The 24838-nt window shown below is 48.4% G+C and overlaps 1 protein-coding gene across 1 annotated transcript in view; it reads right to left on the reverse strand.

Annotated features, from left to right (window-relative positions):
* Positions 1-24838, reverse strand: part of RALYL (RALY RNA binding protein like) — a 264866-nt gene that overhangs the window by 42459 nt on the left and 197569 nt on the right. Inside the window, exon 4 of the mRNA XM_054708761.1 lies at positions 8001-8048. Coding sequence (XP_054564736.1) covers positions 8001-8048 — 48 coding nt within the window. The remainder of the gene's footprint in view (positions 1-8000; positions 8049-24838) is intronic.

A 24838-nucleotide genomic window follows, 5' to 3' on the forward strand; every position in this document is an offset into this window, starting at 1 on the left:
TTAATGTATTTTATTGATTTTTTACAGAGAGGAAAGGAGAGGGACAGAGAGCTAGAAACATCAATGAGAGAGAAACATTGATCAGCTGCTTCCTGCACACCCACTACCGGGGATGTGCCCACAACCAAGGTACATGCCCTTGACCAGAATTGAACCTGGGACCCTTCAGTCCGCAGATCGACGCTCTATCCACTGAGCCAAACTGGTTTCGGCTCCTTTAGCTTTTTCTTATTGGTGAAGCTCTTTATCTGACCTTCAATTCTGAATGATAGCTTTGCTGGGTAGAGTAATTTTGGTTGTAGGTTCTTGCTATTCATCACTTTGAATATTTCTTGCCACTCCCATCTGGCCTGCATAGTTTCTGTTGAGAAATCAGCTTACCATCGTATGGGTGCTCCCTTGTAGGTTTTTCTCTTGCTGCTTTTAATATTCTCTCTTTGTCTTTTGCTCTTGGCATTTTAATTATGATGTGTCTTGGTGTGGTCCTCTTTGGATTCCTTTTTTTTGGGGTTCTATGTGCTTCCTGGACTTATAAGTCTATTTCTTTCACCAGGTGGGGGAAGTTTTCTGCCATTATTTCTTCAAATAGGTTTTCAGTATCTTGCTCTCTCTCTTCTTCTGGCACCCCCATAATTCGGATGTTGGTACCCTTGAAGTTTTCCCAGAGGCTCCTTACACTATCTTCATATTTTTGGATTCTTTTTTCTTTTTTCTTTTCCAGTTGGGTGTTTTTTGCTTCTTTGTATTTCAAATCTTTGACTTGATTCTTGGGATCCTCTAGTCTGCTGTTGGATCTCTGTATATTATTTTTTTATTTCAGTCAGTGTATGTTTAATTTCTAGTTGATACTTTTTCATATCCTCAAGGGTCTCACTAAATTTATCGGCCTTTTCTAGAAAATTCTTGAAAAACCTTATAACCATGGTTTTGAACTCTATATCCAGTCATTTGCTTTCCTCCGTTTCTTTCATTTGTGACCTGTTTCTTTGTCTCCGCATTTTGGCTGCTTCCCTGAGTTAATAGAGTGGCTTTGTGTGCTAGGTGTCCTATAGTGCCCAGTGGCTCAGCCTCCCCAATTACCTGAGGTGGACACTCTTGGTGCACCCCTTGGTGGGCTGTGTGCACAGCCTTGTTGTAGTTAAGCCTTGATTGTTGTTGATATCACTGGGAGGAATTGACCTCCAAGCCAGTTGGCTCTCAGGATCAACTGTGTCTACAATGGGAGAACTTCTGTGCTAGAGACACCCTTATGAGACAAGACTTGCTTCAGTGGGGCTTTGGTGCTCACTGAGTCTGCCCCCTGAATGTGTCCCTTATGGATCTGAGGAGTTGTACTCTGGATGGTCCCCTCTAACCACTGGGTACACTGGCTCTTGGATCTCCAAGGAGGTGTTAATTTAGCCTCTGCTTGAGGCCACCCAGCAGGAGCTACGGAGAGATCTGCAGATTCCTCTTCTTTGTTTGGGTTTTGGAGGCACCCAGATGAGGCCCAGCTGTGAAGCAATGCAAGCTGATGTGGGGCCTTGGGCCTTCTTTTGGATGTTCTGGGTCTCATTGACTCAGCTGCAGTTTGTTAGGTAAGTTTAGAATTCAAAAGTCCAGGCCATTCATATGCAAAAGCCTCTGCGCTCAGCTTGGATGGGGCAGAGTCTCAGGGTGTAGCAAACAGCAATGGCTTCCCGTCAGCCCTGCCCTAAGAGGACCCTGGGTCTCAGTGTCCCGCTGTAATCATTGCAAGCACCTCTGAGAGAAAGCCACCCTTGAGTTCTGCCTGATGCCAGACAGTCCAGTTTCTCCCCGTATAAGTCTGAGTCCCCAGAGTCTCGCCCAGAACTGGAGTTCAGAGCAGTCAGGAGCTTGTGTCTCCCTCCTGATTGAGAAAGCCAGCCACGTACTCAGTTGTCAGCCCTCTCTGTGCGCACGCCTCCATACCTCTGCCTTCCACAGCTCCTGTGAGTCTCAGTGTGCTTTTCTCTTTCCTTCTAGTTGTAGAATTTCCACTCAGCCAGCCTTCCTGTGGTTCTGGATGATGTCCGTTTTGTCTTTTAGTTGTAGTTTTGAAATTCTTGTGAGAGTCAGCAGTTCAGGTGTTAACCTATGCTGTCATCTTGGTTTCTCCATGTAATAGTTTGACTTTAACATAATTTTTACATTTTATACAACTTTGCTATCTGCTATAGTTTGTATATAGTTTTGGGTAATTACAAAGATGGCACATTTGAAAAGTAATACAATGAGTCTTTAAGTCTTGTAATTCTGCAGTGTAGGCATTGTTGAGCCATTTTTCCCATGAAGGAAACTTGCAAAAAAGGGAGGAGGTGACTTGCCCAAATTTAAGCCATTGACATGTGCACAGCTGGCCTGCAACTCAGTTCTTCTGCCTCCACATTGTACCCTTTGTCTACTGTGCCATGTTGCTATTTCCAGATGTTTTCAGTGGAAGACCACTCTACCAGCTGGTAATTCAAATTTGCATAATGACATAGACGTTGCCTCTTGCTAATATGTTTTTCCAACATTCACAAATGCAGACTGTGCTCAACAATCAATGGTCTGAAACAATTGCAACCTAGAGGTTTTTCATGAACTGCAACTCTAGCGGCTTCTCTTCTGTTAATTAACAGGAGGTCAAAAGGGTCCCAGAGTTGAGTGAGCCCCTGACTTGCTTACTGGGAATATGATTCCTCTGGGCCAAGCACCTCTGGCATTTCCTTTTCTCCATTAACAGCAGCCCCTGTTCCTGGTTCAAACTGCTCAGTGTTCTTCCTGAGGCTGTTTGTTGAATAGAGGCTGCCTTAACCTGTTCCCACCTCAGAAGCGGAAATCACCCCTGGGGGCTTCAATAGGATTCCGGCACCCGCCTCCTTTGCTTTACTTGGAAGATGTTTTGTTTTAATAACGTGTGAAGTCCTTCATTTAGAGCTGGACTTGACCTTTTAGCAGAAAATGCCAGCGAGTGCTGTCAATTGCAGCCCAATGCTCTGTGTGGCATAAAGAGATGAACGTGTGGAATAGCCACTCAGGTCCTATTTGGTGATACTCTTCGCCACCCCTGAAATTAGGGATAGGTGTTTGATTAGCCTTAGGAAAAGTTACTGCTGGGCCAGTGTATCAGAACCACCACGATAAGATGGACCTTTGTTAAAGACGTTTTCTAAGCGTTTAAAACTCCCCAAGGGTTGGTAATTCCCATGTGCGTTAGACTCCCCATGGGCAGAAACAGGGCGATGGTACCGTGCGGATGCTGTCCTTCCCAGGCTAGCATCTCTCCGCTGCTGCCGCGGCTTGAGCCACAGCTGGGCTGGGACTCTGCAGACCACACCCACAAGGGACCGGAGGGGACACAGTGAAACTGGACAGGGAGAGTGCTTTGGCATCCTGTTCTTGTCCCCATCCCTCCGCCCGCGTCCTCACCCCGGCAGCGGCCATCCATCCCTGCAGCAGGGGTGGGCCCAGGCTGAGGGGCTTTGCCACCTTGGCTGGCAGAACAATCCCTTCACACCCCTGGAAGTGGTCAGGGACCCCTCCGGGCTCAGACACAGCTGCAGGGGCCGAGCAGAGCCCGCTCAGGTGCCAGCGCTGAAAGTCCCTCCCATGGTCCCAACCTCTGCTCCGGTCCCCAGCCCTGGAGAAGGCCGCTGCTTCGTGCCATCTCGAACTCCATGATATCAGTTTCCTACGCTTTGCTTTTTCCTTGCAGACATCCCTGTGAAACAGCCATGTGATTTCTGTGTTCCTGACCCAGAGTCCCTGTTAGGTCCGTGTGGCCAGTTGAACGGGATGCTCTGGGGGCAGGAGGGAAATCTACAAGCAGAACGCCCGGAGAGGGACCATGGGCAGTGAGGAAGGACCGCTGACCAGCCACTTGTTCCTCTGTCACTGGGACTTTGCCACAAGAATATCGGTATAAGAAATCCATTCATTGTTAACGGTTACTGCTAACTGTGCTTAACCAACACCATGAAGCACTAAAAACAATACCAGGCATACTGCTGATTGTTACACATATGCTACTTCATGTAATCCTCAGCACAGCCTCATGAGGCAAGAATTAGTATCACGCTCACTTCATGGATGAGACAACAGGGTTTGTGGTATTAAATAATGTGTCCAAGTTTGCACCACCAGTAAAGAAAGAAAGAAAGAAAGAAAGAAAGAAAGAAAGAAAGAAAGAAAGAAAAGAACCATAAATACAAACAGAATTTAACGTATGAGGAATCACTGTGGATAAAATTGAACACTGACTTGTGAGCTATTTCCCTGGTCTGGATGCTCCAGCCTGGGCACCTGTGTTCACAGGGGACTCCTGGCTGGGCCACTGTGGCAGGTGCTCATGTCTGTGTCAGCCAAGTGCAAAAAATGTAAGACACACTGATGAGAGCACAGACTGCTCACACAGCCTGTCAGCAGCACAAGCACAGCACACTTCTGCACTCACACGCCAAACAGGTTTTATATAAGACACATGGATTATTTGGAAATTGTTCAGAGTCAGCTTTGTTGTATAGAGAAGAGGCATCTGAGAGCTTCAGACTGTAATTATTTGGCTGATTAAGGCTCTTGCTCTTTGGCAGGTAAGATCTATATCTATCTATCTATCTATCTATCTATCTATCAATCAATCAATCAATCATCCATCTATCATCCATTTATCTATCTATCATCTATCCAACTATCTACCTACCTATTATCTATCTATCTATCTATCTATCTATCTATCTATCTATCTATCTATCATCCATCTATCTATCATCTATTGATCTATTTATCTATCATCTATCTACCTACCTATTATTTGTCTACCTATATCTACTTATCTATTTCTCTGTCATCTATTTATTCACCTATCTACCTACCTATCTATTTAATGACATCTAATCTAATTAATGATTTTATTAAGCAATAATTTATACAAAGTAAAAATGCTGATCTTGGCTTCCTTTATTTTAAAATATTTTTATTGATTTCAGAGAGGAAGGGTGAGGGAAAGATAGAAACATCAATGATGAGAAACAATCATTGATCGGCTGCCTCTTGCACGCCCCCCAACTGGAGATCGAGCCTGCAAAAAGTCCCCCAACAGCACCAGGCATGTGCCCTGACTGGGAATCAAACCATGACCTCCTGGTTCATAGGTCGACGCTCAACCACTGGGCCACGCCGGCCGGGCTTGGCTTCCTTGTAAAGGTGAGAGGACTGGACCTGACCACTTGCCCAGAACTTGGGTCTCTTGCCATCTAGATTAAACTCTGAAATTCTTTCCATTCGGAAGGAAGTCGCATGTTAGAAAATACTCAAGCAATTATAATGCTCAAACAATTTCACACTGACAGACTAAATGACAATGTACACTGATTGAAAACTTCAGTCATAATAATTAGGATAATGCTCTACAACTCAAAAAAAGCTGCATTAGAAAATGTCTTTAAAATTGTCAAACATGAAAATTTCCAAATAGTTTGAAGACTATCTAAATGTTACGTTTTCTTCCCAGAAAACAGTGTGGTGCTTGCCAGGGGGTGGGGGTGGGGGATGTAGGAGAGGGTAAAGGGGGGGAAAATAGTGATGGAAGGAGACTTGACTTGGGTGGTGAACACACAATACAATATACAGATGATGTATGTATAATTGTACCCCTGAAGCCTGTATACTTTTATTAACCAATGTCACTCCAATAAATTCAGTAAAAATTAAAATAAATGTTATATTTTCTTAATATCTGTGGGTTATTTTAATGCTGCCAGAACTTCACATCATTTCTAGGACAAGTTATTAGAAGCTATTTAATATTTAAAATGAAGTATATTTTGTAGAAATGATAGAAATGACTTGATCAGATAACTCTTAAAAATTCATATTTGGCCACGAAGGGCTGGCTAGTGCAGTAACCTGCTCTCCGCAGCAGCCGGCAGTGATCAGGAGGCGTGGCTGCGGGTCTTCGTCCCGGACAAGGCTGCTCCTGGCCCTTGGCCCCGCGCTTTGCATCCTCACACCGCAGGTCCCTGACTACAGCCGCAGGTTCTGCTTGTAGCCTTGCCATTAATTAACTGTGCGCCTGGGAAAAACCAGTCTCTCTAGACGCAAGGAGATGAAATAATAACACAGACTGGTCTCCACTGCAAGGGAGACACGAAAGCGCCTGGAGGCAAAAACTAGCCAACCGAGCCCCTTGCCTGCCTGGGGGAGGAGGCGGGTGCGGGAGACAAATCCTGGCACCCAGAGAGGAAGACACAGCAGAAGCCCACGCACCCTGGAGGGGCCAGAGGGGACTTGGTCAGGGCGCGTGTGCTCAGGGCTGCGGGGAAGTCAGGTAAGGAGCCGGCGCGGGTCCGAGGAGAAGGAGCAACTCAGGAAGGTCCCAGGGGAACCGGAGGCGACCCGGGGCTGGACCGGACAAGGGCTGCACCGTGTCTTCCCTCAGAGTCTGTGAATGTCCATCGCCACCTCTTCTCCAAGTTCGCTTTCCCAGACCTTGGGAATTTTGTTTGAATGAAACTTGTAATGAAAGGCTTAAGAGATATTTCCATCGTTTTGGTTGGTCCGATGGCCTATGTACAGCGGCTCCTCACTTTGCATACCTCTGCTTGGTCAAACCAGCATCGTATTAAATAACACCAGTCCCCCCCAGCACCAGGCGCCTTTCGGGGTCCCCAGCGGATGGACTGGGAGAAGGTTCAGGAAGTCCAGGCTTAGCTGCCAGGTTCTCAGTCCACAGACCGTGGCGCCCCACGACCGGCCCTCAGCCCAGCACCTCGTTCGAGGGCCGTCAGTGAGGGGTTGCGGTCACCTGACACTCGGGTCACACGAACAGCAGATGTGGGGGTGCTGTGTCCTCATGATGAGCCATGTGGCATTTCACGCAGATGGATAACCCCAAGAGGGCCCTGGTCACCAAGAGGAAAGAGCAGCAGGAACTGGAGAGGGTAATGGGCAGTGAAATGTAAAGATCACGTAATGGAATTATCATGTAAATGTCAGGCCAGTGAAATGTAAATATCATCTAAGCGGAAATGTAATGCCAGTGGGATTACAGGGCACACAGCCTAACCCTAACCCTAACCCTAACCCTAACCCTAACTCTAACCCTGCAGCGAGGCTGAAGCTTCCGGTTGACTCCAGATGTGGAGCCAGAGGGATGCAGGAAAAGCAAACCTATGGACGTGGATGAGGAAAGTGGGGAGTCCCAGGAGAGGGACAGAGGGGAAAGAGCTCCCCCTGAAGGACTCTGGGGCACGGTCATCCGCAGGCCCAGCCACCATGCCCATCCACCCTTGGGAGGCCCCCGCTCGCCGGCTCCACGCCCTGAGTTAGAACTGACTGCTCAAACTATTTTGGAGAAGGCTTTTTTTTGCAAAGAAATAAAACACATTAACTTTCAATATTTTCACCGTTTTAAATGACAGTGTACTACATAACTATTAGTTTTACTCTATTTCCCTGTACATGTATAGCCTAGAATAAGGTAGTTTTTAATGTTTTAACCAACATTTGTAAAGAACATGGGAAGTCCCATTTCCCCGCTGATCATTAGCATCGCTGTGCACGGCCTCCTCTCCTGCCCCCACCACTTGCCGGGTGAGTGTGCGGTGTACTTCACCGAATCAAACCAATCTAGGCTGCTCAATTGTCATATGAAAGCAGGTGGCTAAGGTTGAAGTCATTTTCTGGGTTTATAAAGCTCTGTCTTCAGAAATTCAAAGTCAACAACAGACCTATTAAATAACTTTGGTTGATTAAATCTCTAAAATATTATCCGAATATCAGACACCTAATTTTAGGCTTAAGCACCTAAAAGTCCACGTTGTACTTTATGTAGTCCAGTAAGTACCATGAAAATGGGAAAAGCTGTCTAAATTGTATTTTGGGGGACTTAATATTTTATTTTATTTTTACTATAAAATATTTTAAACACATTAATCAAGAATGCTCATGAATGAAATGTACAGAATACTTAAAAGATAATTTAAATCAAAGGGAAAGAAGATGAAAAGTTCACATACCGATTGTAGAAATCATCTCTGTAGTAATCATAGTCGAAGACGTAACCACTAAGGGGAGAAACAAAAAATTAGTTGACATTTGTTTCAACCACATTGATTTTGGTACTAATTTATGATGTTCTAGCAAGCAATGTAGGTCACTTTATAAATACTGATTTTTCAATGTAATTATTTGTCTGAAGAGTCTTGCAAGATGATGTTTCTTTGTCTATCACAGCGTGCCAGAGAACTGCCACATGTCTGACAATGCAGAGACTGATTTGGTTGGAATGGAAGATGAGAGCAGGAAGCAAAATAAAATATTTCAATACTTGTCATTAAACAAGACTGAAGCCCATTTTTTTTCCAGACAAAATACAATACAGCTGTCTTTTCTTCCTAAGGTCTGTGCAATGAGGCTAACCAATGAACAAAAGGAATCAAAATAGCATAAATGAAAGGGTTTAGCGGCCCATTCTCTCTAAGAATGGTAAGTAGGAATGTGGTTTCTTCAGAAATTCAGCTTTTAAAATTCTAAACACTATGATTGAATACTTTTACATCAGGAAAAATTTTAAAAAAGCCACTTTGGCTGAATCATACCAACTATAACAATATTATAGGGTATTCAATTAGGAATTAAAGAGTACATTTCAGTGATAAGGTTGTTATGACTAAGCACCTTAAAGGAATAAATTATACACTTTTCCCCCTGCACCATAGTGTGGAGTTGATAAAGCACTTTCTATGCAGTATTTCCTTTTAATCTTGTCCTCAAAACAAACCCTGGCTGGATACTGCAACTGGAAGAAACTAAAGCAAAAAGGACCTCTGTGACTTGCTCAAAATAAAAAAAATATTGAATTTATTTTTTACTTATTGATTTTGAGAGAGAGAGGGAGAGAGAGAGAAACACGGCTCTGTTGTTCCATTATTTATGCATCACTGGTTGATTCTTGTATGTGCCTGACCAGGGTTCCCCAACCTTGTGTATCAGGACTATACTCTCACCAGCTGAGCTACTCCCCTGAGCAAATGCTCAAATGTTTACCACTAGGAAGTGACAGAGCCAACACTGGAGGAAAAACTCCTGAATCCAGATCTAGAGCGCTGTGGTGACACTGTGCGGCTGCCCAAGCTGGGAGAAGTTTACTCTCACGCCAACACAGCATCTGCTCTACAAGGAAGTGATAATTTTTAACATTTACTCATTTATTTTGTCATAAAGCTTATGATTTTAGCCCAGTTTAAGTATGCACTTCAGCACCATTAGGTACATTCACAATGTTGTGCAAACATCAGCACTATCTACTTCCAGAGTTTTTCATCTTCCCAAACAGACATTCTGTGACCCCTGCCCCCGCCCTGTCACCTCCATCCTACTTTCTGTCTTTGTGAATTGGCCTAGTCTAGGTTCATCCTATAAGTGGAATTGTACTGTATTTGTCCTTTTCGTCTGGCTTGTTTCAGTTATCAAAACGTTTTCAAGGTTTATCCACGTTGTGGCACATAACGGAATTTCACTTCATTCCTTTTTATGACTGAACTAGAGGCCCGGTGCATGAAATTTGTGCACAGGTGTGTGTGTCCCTCAGCCCAGCCTGCACCCTCTCTAATCTGGGACATCCCTTTCACAATCCAGGACTGCTGGCTCCCAACCGCTAGCCTGCCTGCCTGCCTAATTGCCCCTAACCACTTCTGCCTGCCTGCCTGATCACCCCCTAATCATTCCCCTGCCAGCTTGATCGATGCCTAACTGCTCCCCTGCTGGCCCAATTGCCCCTAACTGCCCTCCTGTGCCAGCCTGGTCACCCCTAACTGCCCTCCCCTGCCGGCCCAGTCACCCCTAACTACCCTCCCCTGTAGGCCTGGTCCCCCCAACTTCCCTCCCCTGCAGGCCTGGTCCCCCTCAACTGCCTCCCTTGCCAGCCCGGTCACCCCTAAGAGCCCTCCCCTGCTGGCCTGGTTTCCCCTAACTGCTCTCCCCTGCTGGCCTGGTCTCCCCCAACTGCCCTCCCTTGCAGGCCTGGTCCCCCTCAACTGCCTCCCTTGCCAGCCCGGTCACCCCTAAGAGCCCTCCCCTGCTGGCCTGGTTTCCCCTAACTGCTCTCCCCTGCTGGCCTGGTCTCCCCCAACTGCCCTCCCTTGCAGGCCTGGTCCCCCCCAACTGCCCTCCCCTGCTGGCCTGATTGCCCACAACTGCCCTCCTCTGCCAGCCATCTTGTGTCCACATGGGGGCAGCCATCTTTGACCACATGTGGGCGGCCATCTTGTGTGTTGGAGTGATGGTCAATTTGCATATTACTCTTCTATTAGATAGGATAATATAACAGTGTGTATATATCCTGTATAATAAAGAGCTAATATGCTAATTAGACTGGATGGCGGAACAACCTTCTGGAACAACCTCCCAGATGATCTTCCGAATGACCAGTGGGTGGGGCCACGGGGCCTGGGCCATGAGGTAGCTGGGGCTGTGATGGGCCGAGGCAGCCAGGGCTGCGAGGCCCAAGCCCCTTGCATGAATTTTGTGCATTGGGCCTCTAGTCTATCCTACCTTATAATAGAGAAACATGCAAATTGACCGCACCTCCGCTATGCCCATGATTGGGCCTGCGAGAGGCTGGGGGTGGGACTCCGGGTGGCCTATCCGGTCGTTGAGAAGACCAATCCTCTTAGTTCCGGGGTCCGGGGCGGCGATCGCCACGGGGGGGGGCGTGGCCGGGCCAAGCCAGCGCTCCCGGAGGTCCAGGAGCTCCCGGGGGTCCCGGGTGGCGATCGCCACCTGAGGGGCATGGCTGGGCCCAGCCAGGCACTCCCGGGGTCCCGGGCGATGATCGCCACCCTGGGGGGGCGTGGCCAGGCCCAGCCAGCCTTTCCCCGGGGGTCCCCGGGGAGATCGCCACCCTGGGGGGGACATGGCAGGACTCGCCCAGCCCCTCCCAGGGTTCCTGGGAACATTGCAGGCATGTGGTTGCTGAGACCCAGACCAGGCCTCCTGCCACAGATTCATAGCTTTGCGGAGACCTAGGGCAGGGATCTGCCTCATCTGCAGAGAGACAGAGGTTCTGCAGTGCCCCCAAGACGTGGGTGGGCCCAGCCAGGGATCAAGGGGCATGGAAGGACTCCTGGCAGAGGGGCAAGGACCCTCACCCCTGAGGCGGGGGTTGAGGGGTGGAGCCACCTCAGTGAAGGGGTGCTGCACTGCAGGGTACTGGACTGACTGACGTGATTCTGAGAAGCTCCCAGTGCTAATGGGCCTTGCTCAGGTGGCCTTCACACTTCAGAGGCAGTGACTATTGCTCCTGCCTTCACCCAAAAGCAAGCTTGCTACACCCTGCCCCATAGCAGAGCATGCCTAGGCAGTGAGTGGGAAGCCTTCCACCTGCTTCAGAGAAGGGGGGCAGTAAAGAATGGGGGGAGAGGAAAGAATGTGGAGCATCCACAATGAAGAGGTGCTTGAGAAAGAGGCTCGGAAGCCTGACTGGAAGGTTTGTTCTGTTTGCTGGGCCACTGCCCCTTAGGAAGCTCAAAGAGCATGGCTCTGAGGGCTTCCTGTGTGCTCTGAGGGCTTCCTGAGTCAAGTTCCACAGCCAACTGGAATTGGCCTCAGTTTCCTGGTCTGTAAAATGGATGAAGCGTGTCCCAGTGCCTTCACTGAGCTTTGATGGCCAATTGAGATACCGTATAAAGAAAATGAGGGAAGAAGTGAGAAAGAAAAGGAAGGACAAAAAACACAAAAGAAACACTGAAAGGAACCTGTAAACCCATTGTCACTTAAATAGGGAATATAGTCAGTAGTGTTGTAATGATGGTATGATGCCAGGTGGGTACTAGAAATATCGGGGAACACTTTGTAAAGTATATGATTGTCTAACCACTATTCTGTAACTAATATAAAACCTGAAACCAATACAAAATAATGTTGAATGTAAAGAAATGAAAATTGGAGTGAAATTTTTATAAATTTCAAAGTTTAAATAAAAGTTGTAAAGGAAGGAAGGGGAGAATAAAAAGTGTTTTTCATTTTGCCACTTCATTAAAAACACAGTTGTCTTTATGTGGTGCTTTTATACTTTTCTAAGTCATTATCTCATTTTAATTTCAGGGCAACTTAAAGACAAGATAAGTATTCCCTCCACTATTCAAAGAAAGGAAATCTTGGTGTCTGGTCCTAATGATTCAATCGTCAAGCCCTTATTGTAAAGCAGGGTTAGTAAAATTTTCTGTGCAGGGTCATATCCATACTAATAAAAGCCTTGAGGGTGATCAGGCCAGCAGGGGAGGCTATTTGGGGGCAATCAGGCCCGCAGAGGAGCAGTTAGGGGTCAATCAGGCCAGCAAGGGAGCAGTTAGGGGCCAATCAGGCAGGTAGGTGAGCGGTTAGAAGCCAGCAGTCCCGGATTGTGAGAGCGATGTCCAACTGCAGGTTTTGCAGTTGGACATCCCCCGAGGGGTCCCATATTAAAGAGGGTGCAAGCTGGGCTGAGGGACACCCTCCCCAGTGCACGAATTTTGTGCACCAGGCCTCTAGTCTATATATATATAAAATCCTAACATGCAAATAGACCGAACGACAGAACAACTGAACAATCGAACAACCAGTCGCTATGAAATGTGCTGATCACAAGGGGGCATGCACAGAACATGGTGGGCGTTGGCAGCAGGTGGGCATTGGCCACTGTGGGATGGTGGAGCAGGTGAGCAGGGGTGCCAGACCAAGGTGGGGCCCTGGTTGCTGAAAATTCTTTGCTCCTGTGTGCCACGGTCCCACCGGGCGCTTGCACCTGCTGCCAGTGCCGGCTCTGCTCGCACTTGCTGCCAGCGCTGGAGCCACCACTTGCACCCGCTGCCAGTGCCCGACACTGGCTCCAATCACTCGGCACCATCAGCGGGTGTGAACGGCGGCTGCCAGCCCCAATCGCCCCTTAGGGCTTCTCCACCTCCCCTTGCTCCTGAGGGGTGACTGGGGCAGCAGCCGCTGCTCACACCTGCTGCTGGCGCTGGTCCCAATCGCTCCATGCCATCATGGGTGTGAGTGGCGGGAGCAGGGCTACTGGCAGACAGGGCGTCGGGGGGGGGGGGGGGCGGGCTGTGAGGGGAGGGGCTGGGTAGGGGCACAGAGGATGGGCCGAGACCTGTCCCTGTGCCCACTGCAGCTTCATGACCCACAGTTCCTTTCAAGGTGCACGAATTCATGCACTGGGCCCTTAGTGCATGTATAATGGATAAATATCACTTTTTGTTTAAAGTCATGCTACTTTCACTCTAATTTGTCATGAATAATTATTGTTTTAGCTTATGTTGGATTATTTGAAGAATATGTTCATATTATAACTGGAAGTTTGTACCCTTTGGTCTCCCCAGCGCCAGGCCCTGCTGGCACCATTCTACCCTCTTTATCTGAGTTTTTTCTTATTCCACATATAAGTTGGATTGTGCAGTATTAGTGTAGCATTCTCTGTCTGACTTATTTCACTCAGTATATGCCCGCACGGCCCACCCACACTGTCCCGATGGCCGGATGGTCTTCCTTTTGGCTGAGTAACGTTCCATCGCATGGGCACCTTGTCTTCCTTAGACAGCCATCTGTGGACAGGCACTGAGAAATGCTAATTATGTTTTATAATCTTTTTCCCGAGACTCTTTTTTATATTACAACCTCAGACAGAAGAGCTTAATAGCAAGAAGATACGATGACACACGAACCAATCAACACATGTTTCTAATGTAGCTGACGGTGATCATCCCATTCCTGTGTCTTCAGCCTTTAGGAAACACTTCAGTAATTGAACAGCCTCTGGAAATTTAAAAATGCACAAGAAAAAATAATTCGTTTTTATTGTTCTCAGTGGCTGCTTAAGTGACCTATCCATCCTGTTTTCTTTGTTTGACCCTCACTGCGAAGGTCATTCACAAGAGCAGGCAAGGCTGAGCGTCAGAATGGTTTGACCTCCAAGCCCCACGTCTGCATCATGAACTCAATTTTGCCTGTCCAATTGGTAATGAGATGAAATGTCAGGGCAATCACGATGAGCCTGCTTTTGTCCCGATGGCTTGAACTTTTAGCAGACACTCGGGCTCAGTTTATTGGCTGTAAAATCGAGCTGGGTTTCCGAAGAGGAGGAAGAGATCCAAGGGGATGGAGAGAACACCCGGGGCTTGTCTCATGCACGTTCCTCATGCTCTCTTGGGCCTTCCTGCCGCCCTTCTCAACTCCTTTTTTTTTTTTGTCTTTTTTCCTCCCTGCAGATTGCATCTCTTTCATAAAAATCTCTCCTTTTTCTTTCTGTGCAAACCTTTACTGGAAATTAGCTGTCAAAAATGGCATCTCCACGAGTCACATCGAAGTTTCTAAGGCACATTATGTATCCTAGAATTTTACTGCCAGAAAACCACTTGTCTTTCACATTGAAAAGGTCCTCTTTGCCCTCCCCGAGCCAGGAGGGCAGCTGCTATGCTTGGGGCTAATCTCTTTTGGCTTTTAAGGGAGGAATTTTTGCAAATTTTATTGCGGTAGTTTTTTTTTTTTTTTCAAATGTAATCAAGAACTTTATTGGAAAGTTAAAACTATTTTTCCACTTACCTGTGGAAAATTTAAGGCATTTGTTTTTTTTCAATTTTTTTTATTAAGGTATTATATGTGTACATATCTTACCATTGCCACCCCCCACCACACTCCCATATATGCCCTTACCCCCCAGAGTTTTGCATCCGTTGGTTATGCTTATATGCATGCATACAAGTCCTTTGATTGATCTCTTATCTCCCCCACCTCTCCCTAACTTTCCCGCTGTGATTTGACAGTCTGTTTGATGCTTTACTGTCTCTGTATCTGTCTTTTTGTTCAAGTTTTTATTGCGGTAGTTTTGTATGTCACCCTGGACCTTAGGCCACTGAAAACAAAGGGCGATAAGTTAGATTGTGTAGCACATGGTCCAGGAGGAAACTAACTGCAGTAAATGTCAGCATTTCTGTCATTTGAGGGAAAGCCAGTGGCAAGGAGCAGTACTTGACTTTCTAGAAAAGTGGAATAAAAATTTGGACTATGTAACCCAAATACTTTGTATTTTCACTTTTAAATCTGGTACACATTCATGATTTTTATTCTACTTTTCAATGCACCTTTAATCTATTTGCTCACATTTCTTTAAAATTTAATGAGGAATCAGAATTGGTCAAATAATTGTTGAGAGTCATACAATACTCACACACACACACACATACACACTTTCTTTTATTACTGAAGATTGAATGAAAACTAGTAATGCTCCTGGAATGTCATTTATGCTTTTTCATTTATAGAAGAAGAGATCATCACAACTCATTGGGTTTTGCAATATATGAGATCAATTTTCTCTAATCCCTTTGTGTTCATAAAATCAGCTTAGTGTGAGTAGACTAATACACAAAAGTATTCTTGGTATTTTCCATTATGAAACTTCATTAAAATATAATCTGAAGAATGTTAATAAACTTCTTAACACAAGGAGGGAGCAGTTAGTGACTTCCTAACAGACACCCAGTCAATAGTGACTATTACTGGAGCTTCTCGATGACTGCATTGTGCTCTCCAAAGTAAGTTGAATAATCAATTATTGAGTACTTATTGTAAGCACAATACTGGGAGCTGTCGATAATATAGGTGGAACATGGCTTCTAATCTCAAGGAAAGTCACTCTAAGTGTAAGTGATCAGACAAATACACAGGAGATCATAATTCAAAGCAGAATTTCGCAAGTGCCAAAATAGAAATAGAAACTACTAGGGGAGCTTCTAGGATGTGGTTGGTGGGACACAGGGATCAGAGGTGTCATGAGAGAGATGGCACTGGGCCTGGTCCTTCTAGCTGGTCAGAATCAGCGGCGGGATCAGCGGTGGAGCGAGCGTGGAGAAGGTGCTTCAGGAAGTTCATGGCTCTCTAGAACCCTCCTCTCAGCACGCCCGCGGGAGTCCTGGGTGCAGAAGTGATGACAGGTGCTCACTGCCTGAGCGTGCAGAGCTCCTTCTCCCTGGGCAGGACGTGGCCTCAGCGGCACCAGAGACCCTGCTCCAACCTGTCGTAAAGCTGGGCGTAGGCTGCCAACTCTCAGAGTGCATACACATAGTTGAACAGATTTGTCAACTTTGCCAAGATAATATGCGGACAACATCTATCCATTTTCCTATGTATAAATCTGTGCATTTACTTCGGAGTGTGTGTGTGTATGTGTGTGTAGTGGATACACACATGCATAGATTCAAAATTCAAAAACAGTGAATTAAGTTATTTAGTCTAAACATTATTGACAAAATGTTGGATTTACTCCCAAAGACCTTTGGATTGGGGGCGGGGGTTTGGGGGGAGGGAGGGAGGCTAGCAGGAACCTAAAGGACTTATGAAATTCCAGGCTATTGTGGACTAGGACCTGGCAGCTTAAGAAGATCAAATGCCTAAGAAGTTCAAAAGATTAAACAACCCACCGACCCTGATCAGAGTCTTGTCTCTTACTTGCTGTGTCAAGCTTACTCTCACACATTTGAAGGGTGGTGACTTTAATGGAAAGATGTGTGAAGGGTGAATTCTGGGAACAAGAGGGAAGGAGAAGAAAAAAAAAAGATTTCTTTTTCTCTCTTCTGGCTGAGCTAGCCGAGGGAGTCTGGTTTTGGAAGCACCGCCTGATGGGGTGTGCTTGTCACCGTTCCCTAACAGGCTCTCAGGAAGAAGAGTTGCACATGGAATTCCAAGCTGTGTCTCGTTTTCACTGCTGTCTGCTGGTTTAGAATGAGTGAAAAGAAATATCTAAATACAACCCTCTTCGATTCGTGATTGCTTTCTAAAGCTACCATGAGAATGAACGTTTATTTTTTATAGACATCTTGACACCTTTGATGAGAGAACGGTAAGTATGAAAGCAGGTGAACCACGCACCAGCTCCTTGCAAGGCCTGGCCTGGAGCTGCGCAGTCTTCCTGGGGCAGGAACACCGGCTCCCAACAGGTATTCCTGGTCTCAAGTCTCTCCCAGATCCCCACCTACCACATACGCTGCTAAGGAATTAAAAGCATTCTTTTCACACAGTGTCAGAATAAACACAGAACCGCAGCAACACCTCTCCAGCTACTCAGCACGACCTCCAGGTAACCTTGAGACCGCAAACTTCATTTCTCTCCAAAATGCAGCTGCTCCTTGCAACAGTCGTCAGCAGTGTGTCCCATTACTCTTCACTCATTCCGCCTTTCCCAGCCCTGCGTTCTGTGGGTCCCAGCGAGGCTCTTTGCTCTCAGAGAGACCCTCCTCTCCACAGCCTTGGCCTTCACCGGACAGGTTGCTCAGCACAAAGCTCCCTGTCAGGGGCTCTGCTCAAGCTGTGCACCTGTCAACGTATTGTATCTTCATTGTGTTGAATATGCATCCATCCTTAAAGGCCTAACTCATCGTCCTCAATTAAAAAGTTTGTTGAGTTAGACTAAATTCCACCTCCTGTGCTATTGTTTGTTTTTGTTGTCTTGTTTTGCTGGTGTTATTGTTTGCTGTCTTTCTGAATTTGTATTGGAATCAATGCTTGTCAACCCTCTTCTGTTCCTGTCACATAGCTATTCTATACAGATTTATTTCTGTTAGCCTTTTCCTTCACAGACCAACCTCTCCACCCCATTAATCACTCCTGTCTTCCTCCTTTGAACTTAATTTACTCTGTCTGAATCTCTCGACACTGGAGTTTTCACAGTAAGATATTCCAGGAGGGCTCATGTCAGAGTCCCGCTGGGTAAGACCCATCTCTTTGTTTTAACCTGATTTAGTCATCAGTGCACAGGTGTCATTCTTGTCATGTCCGCAATCTTCTGGCTGAAGATTGTATGGAATTGGCTGTGCATGCCTCTGCCTCACAGGAGAGGGAGCCTGGGAAGAGAGGTGTGTGTAGTCGCCCAGGAGATATTTTTTGAACTGAATGGTGCACGTTTGTGAAACTTTCTCTCCTATAAACAGTTATTATTATTACATTTTGTAAGGAAACAACATATCTACACTAGAATGTTTAAACATCTGAATATTAATTTAGAATTTTAGACCATTACAATGGCCATCTTGGGTTAGACTGTTCTTCCACTTATATTTTTTATTTTTAAAAAATATGTTTTTATTGATTTTAGAGAGGAAGGGAGAGGGAGAAATAGAAACATTGATGAGAGAGAAACATCAGTAGTCTGCCTCCTGCATGCCCCCTACTGGGGATTGAGCCTGCAACCTGGGCATGTACCCTGACCAGGAATCGAACTGGTGACCTCTTGGTTCATGGGTCTACTCTCAACCACTGAGCCACACTGCTGGGCCGTTCTGTTATTTTAAAAAAATGTTTTTATTGATTTCAGAGAGAGGAAGGGAAAGGGAGAGATAGAAACATTGATGAAAGAGAAACATTGATCAGCTGCCTCCTGCACACCCCTACTGGGGATCGAGCCTGCAACCTGGCCATGTGCCCTGATTGGGAGGGAATCCAACTGGCGCCTCCTGGTACATGGGATGGCGCCAGACCAACGGAGCCACAACGGAGCCACAGGTTGTCCTGTCATTTTGAAGTTGAATGTGGCCTGTAGGATCTAATGGTGAGTTCTGAATGTGACCCAGTAAACATTTCACTGAAGAAACAATAAGGAATCTAAAACCATGAAACATCGGGGGTTGCTTTTCTATCTTAGCATCTATCCCAGTTGGAATGCCGTAATATAGCTGCTCAAGGTATCTCTCCCTCCCCCCTCACACACATAAGCTCTTAAAGTGTAAGTGATGCCCGTCTTTTGCTGGTATTTGGCAGCGACCGGTTAAACTGTGATAACTGATTTGTTCTGCAGAATTAAGTGGGAAATCTTTTGTTTATTTATTTAATATATTTTATTGATTTTTTTTACAGAGAAGAAGAGAGAGGGATAGAGAGTTAGAAACATCGATGAGAGAGAAACATAGATCAGCTGCCTCCTGCACACCTCCTACTGGGGGATGTGCCCGCAACCAAGGTACATGCCCTTGACCGGAATCGATCCTTGGGACCCTTCAGTCCGCAGGCTGACACTCTATCCACTGAGCCAAACCAGTTAGGGCAAGTGGGAAATCTTTTGAGTCAAGAAATATTCTGTACTTTAAAATGTCACTAAAAGTGTGGAAAAGGTCACATTTTGAGATGGATGAAATAAAGATCCGTCACCCCCGGCTGGTGAACAGACTCTAACTGGGAAGCGAGGCTTTAAATCCTCTGCCAGCCCTTTCGACGCAGATCTGAGGTTCACAGGGCCTCTAAAAGCGAAAATAACTTTTATGCACAGAATGATTGTCCTGGATCACTAAGCTATTATTTAGACATTCATGATGATTATAATATGAAACTCCAAAGAGGGGATAAATCGGAAGGAAGGTGGAACCCGTGGTGTGCGAGGGGACTCAGCAGGGTCCGGGCTGCCCCTCCGGCCTCCCTGGGGGTGAAAATGCAGATCTTACAAAGAGTGTGAACTTTAATGAAGTCAGGGAAAGTGACGTTGGGGAGCCACTCTGATCCCCAGCAAAGCCATTTATTGCTGATGATGTGGGACAAAGAAGAGAGAATCAACAAAGATAATGAAGTGAGACTACCTGATGGATCAATTTTGAAAAACGGAATAGCTGGATCGCAGGTGATAGATACATGATTAATTGTGACAAATGTGGCCACACCACCTGTCCATCAGTAGGAGACTGGTCAAAAGGTGTGGGGCATTCACACTGGAGAATGTCACGCAGCTATCAAATCGACCAGGACGTGTTGGGTAAGCTGGCATGGGGACCCGGTAACGTGCAGTGAGAAAACTGAAGCCCATTGGATCCAGCTGACACAGGACGGCGCCCTGCCCTCCTGGCATCCTCACTCGCAGCCCCTCCTCTCTGCCTCAGGGGCTCCGGGGCACTCAGTGTGGGGCCCAGTGCTGGGAAGAAACACATTCTTTCTGCAGAGCTGGCCACAGAGGCATGGAGAGTTCTGGTCAGAGCAGACACCACACGTCAGGAAACATCACCAGTCCCTGTAGTCTCAGATGTTTACTGAGTGCCACCAGGTGCCGCAGGCATCACCCCTGTAATCCTGAATTCAGCCCCATTCAAACGTGAGGCCACCTTCTCAGGCTTGCTAGCTCCATCCACTCGGACCTGGACCACGAGCCACAGTGGCCTCCAAGCCCGTCCTCTGCTTCCATTTTCAATCTCCTCCCCTAACTCCTCTTCCCAACTCTTTCTAGACATCAGTCAGATCTTCCACGTAAACCCTCCAGCTACGGCAGTCCCGGGGAGGGCCTGAGGCTCTGAGCCCAGCCCTGTGGACAGACTCGGGAAAGGAGATGGGCTTCAAGAAGCAGAAGGAGGCACAGCCCACCCTCCCTGTGCAGAGGCTGAAGGTGACTCAGTGGGTAGGAGGCCGTCCCCAGGGCTACCCTGGGGCCATGAGCTGAGGATGGAGGGCCTCATTGGGAAGAAGCCTGGGTCCCTGCTCTCTCCATCCAGGAACACTTGGTTTGGGGCGGGGCAGGGGGGAGAGGGGACTTGCTCCACTTAAAAGCCATGAATTTGTAGGACCTGCCAGCTGGGATCAGTTTCTCTGGAGTTCTCACAATTAATCCTCCTTAGTCCATTCAGGAAGATGGCTCTCTTTCCCTGCCTAACATAGACCAAACATGTGGAGAGGGGGGAGTCTTAGAGAAGGGGGGATCCCTGGGGCCTCTGGAGACAGGAACCCTGAAATCAGGAGGGTGAGCACCCCGGGACAAGGTCTAGCTGTGCTGCTTTGACGCTCTCCTATAGGGAGCCAGGAAAGGTTGGCACGGCCACTCTACTCTCCAAGTTTGCGGCATGGCCCTGCACAGCTCCTGGCTGCAATCAGCCTGTGTGCTTCCCCAAGGTGCTGAGCAGGTCAACCCTTCCTGTGTGTGTGAGCAGGTCAACCCTTCCTGTGTTCCCTGAGCAGGTCATCCCTTCCTGTGTTCCCTGAGCAGGTCATCCCTTCCTGTGTGTGTGTGAGCAGGTCATCCCTTCCTGTGTGCGTGTGAGCAGGTCATCCCTTCCTGTGTGTGTGAGCAGGTCATCCCTTCCTGTGTGTGTGAGCAGGTCATCCCTTCCTGTGTACGTGTGAGCAGGTCATCCCTTCCTGTGTGTGTGAGCAGGTCATCCCTTCCTGTGTGCGTGTGAGCAGGTCAACCCTTCCTGTGTTCCCTGAGCAGGTCATCCCTTCCTGTGTTCCCTGAGCAGGTCATCCCTTCCTGTGTGCGTGTGAACAGGTCATCCCTTCCTGTGTGCGTGTGAGCAGGTCATCCCTTCCTGTGTGCGTGTGAGCAGGTCATCCCTTCCTGTGTGTGTAAGCAGGTCACCCCTTCCTGTGTGCGTGTGAGCAGGTCATCCCTTCCTGTGTGTGTGAGCAGGTCATCCCTTCCTGTGTGCGTGTGAGCAGGTCATCCCTTCCTGTGTGCGTGTGAGCAGGTCATCCCTTCCTGTGTGTGTGAGCAGGTCATCCCTTCCTGTGTGCGTGTGAGCAGGTCATCCCTTCCTGTGTGCGTGTGAGCAGGTCATCCCTTCCTGTGTGCGTGTGAGCAGGTCATCCCTTCCTGTGTGCGTGTGAGCAGGTCATCCCTTCCTGTGTGTGTGAGCAGGTCATCCCTTCCTGTGTGCATGTGAACAGAGTGGCCCGAGAACACTGCTTTCCAGGCCTGGATGGCCTCCCCTGCGCAGACTGCCTGGCCCCCGTCTGTGATGAGAGGGACACTCTGAAGGGCTCCCTGCACTCTGCTGTGGCCCAGGGGGCACTGGCGATCAGGGCAGAGCTGTGTTGCGTGGAGCCAGGGAGGGCGTGCTATCTGCCACCACATGTCGCCCCTGCCCCGGAGCCATGTGGCGTGTTCTCTGCTGGTCTGGGACTCTGAGACGGGCCCGGGGAGCTCTGGCTCCATGCTCTCTGGGCTTTTATGGTAAAGAGCCGACACACTGTAATAGAAAAGGTGAGCGGCAGGAGGGTATCTGACTGGGACGCAGTCCATGGAAAAGCCCAGAAGGCTGGACTGACGACACCACCGGGAAGATGCCCTCAGCCCCCGGGGTCAGTGCTCCGCAGTCACCGCCTGTGCACGGCGCTCTGAGTAAAACCTGGCACGCGGTCAGTGGGCATGGGGTGAGGAAGGACAACACACTGAGCCCCTGGACCTGCAGCCTCGAGCAGGTGCTGGCTGCCATCAACGGGGACACGACAACTCGCAGACACATCAGAACCCCCGACCCGGTGACCGATGCAGAACATGTGAGAACAATGATCAGGCCCTCGGGGAAGTCGTGGTGGTTTCGAGGAACACATTCACCTCCAGAGAGGCCAGCGCTGCTCAGAGCTGGGCATGGAGGCTGAGACCGCAGGAGCGGGCGGGCTGGAGCCCTCAAACCACCGAGCCAACAGCGACTGGTGTGCAGGAGGCAGCCGGTCCGTGTTTCGATAAAAATATTTTAAAAATAAAATAATTAAGAGGTAAAAATTGCTATGGCTAAGAGTTTAGAGGGTGCAGTTAGGTTATTTAGCCAATATTGTTTAAGTTACAATTTTAACACCATTTTACCTTCAATACACACGGAGCCTGTGTGACATCCGACTTGCTATTGGCTCGAATGGATTTAATGCCTAAACAGTGTTTTCTCTCTGACTGTGTATCAAATGATAGGTTGCTCTTTAAACACCTCAGTGTTTCATGATCACCCAGACCTGGGGGAAGGTGGCCCGTGACAAGTGGAGCCGTGGCACTTGGCTACGTGAATGCGCGAGGTGCAGGGGAAGTGCTGGTAACACTCTTGAATATCATCAGCTACAAAGCCCCGCACCGCTGCTTCCTTTCTGAGCAGAACGTCAATTAGTCTGTTAATGCTGCTGTGCATTTTCTTCCCTCCAGGAGTGCCGTCGGTCTGTCCTGCCCGCCCTGCCATTGCAATTCGTACGACTTCCCTCTCCCCAAGGAGGAAGTTTCTGGGAGAAATGAAAGTGGTTGTGGCCTCGAGCAGCCCGTGCGGCCGTGACATTAGAGCTGGAAGGACTGAGCAGGGCTGTGAGGACGCCTCTTATTTCATTAGTGAACAGCCGCCGGTTCTTGCTGCTGAGGCTCCTCTGCCAAAGCAGACACATGCGTGATCGGTCGCCCAGTGTCCCGGGGCTGCTGTCTGCCATCCAGTGGTTTAAATGATCTTGGCGGCGGGGGGGCACTCTGATGGGGCAGCAGTACTGGTAAGAGCCTGGGCCGAGCTCTCACGTGCTTCCACAGCGCCGGGCTGAGGGGCAGGCTGATGAAATAAATGACAATTGAGGCATCAGAGGCTCCGTGCACTCGCCAGAGAAGCAGCCCGGGGGCCTCAGAGAAATAACACGAGCGCAGTTGCTAAAGGAACCATTAATTTTGTGGTGGCACTTGTCTGAGTCTAAAAAATGAGAAATGGATTTTTAGGAGGGGCAAATTGGTGTCATCCCCGTATCCCCGTTTCCCTGGAGACTGAGAGGAAGTGAAACCAGACCATCAGAAGGTAGACACTGAACGGGCCGTGGTGACTCCGTGAAGTCCGATGGTGTGTTGAAAGCTTGGGGACAGGTTCTCATTACTGACCCTGCATCTGGATGTTAGCACATGCCACAGCACCCCGATCCTTCTACCAGGGGGCTTGGGCATCCCTTTCCCCAGCGGGTGCTGGGGGTGGTTCCTTACGATATCTCAAAAAAAGAAAAGAAAATGTCTGAGACTCGCCTGGGAGGATGCGGGTTTTATGTGCGTGGAGTCACAGTCCTGGTTTCCAAAGTCCCGTCGTAGACGTGGCGGGGGCTTCAGTGGAGCGGGAGGCAGAGCCAGTGTCCAGCGTTGCCTCCCACCGTGCGTGGGGCCCATGGCCTGGCCCAGTGGAGAAGTAGGGAGCCCAGGAGTGCGCCCCTGCAACGAGAGTTCCCCAGAGGGCCAGGAGGAACCAAGAGCCCAGAGCACGAGGCGAGAAGAGCCCAAGAGAGCGAGCTTCTTGGTTGAGGGGACAAATATCTCAAATCCTCATGTGCACGCAGTGGCCACGCCCGTCCTGGCCCGTGACCTCTGTTCCCAGGTGTGACTGACAGCAAGCATCTCCGCTGTCCCCCCAACTTTACTGGGCACGTGCCTATCTCCCCCTCCCTGCCCGGTCCGCAGCCACCTGTGGGGAACGGACTGGAGGCTCGCTGAGGGCTGTAGCCTGCGGCCTCCGGGCTGAGCTGCCCAAACCGCGTGCCCACGACGCCGGGCCTCCCCGCTGCTGCTTTGCCGTCATGAATAAGTAGGTTGACGACTCGGTGCATTCCCAGCATGCTCAGCAGGAGCCTCTCTCACTCACTGACTCTGATCTGATGTCCTAGAGAAATGACATTTCCGTCAGGCATTTCCTTTCTGTTCTTTCTGGGTTTTACAGATCCTATTTTTTTTTTTTTGGACAAATGAAAAGTGTATATATTTAAGACACACAACGTGGTGTTTTCGTATACGTACAGATTGTGAAATGACTTCCACAACCAAGCTAATTAACCTATCCACCACCCCCCGTAGTTCCGCTTTCTGGGTGAGAGCGTTTAAGATCCACTTCTTTAAAGCAAGTTTCAAGTATACGAAACAGTGCTATTAAGGAGTCACCATTAACGGCAGTTCCCAGTCACGCCCGTGTCGCTGACACTGACGGCCACTGCTCCTGCCCCCCCCCCCCTCCACACCCGCTTCCCCCCCCTTCCCCACCCTCCCAGGCTCTGAGCTCTGCTCATCCGGCTCCACTGCCCTGAGGCCCGTCCTGGCCTTTCTGTCTGAAGGTTCATTGGCTGTCATGTCCTCTAGGCTCAT

The sequence above is a fragment of the Eptesicus fuscus genome, chromosome 19 (genome assembly GCF_027574615.1).
Source record: "Eptesicus fuscus isolate TK198812 chromosome 19, DD_ASM_mEF_20220401, whole genome shotgun sequence".
NCBI lineage: Eukaryota > Metazoa > Chordata > Mammalia > Chiroptera > Vespertilionidae > Eptesicus > Eptesicus fuscus.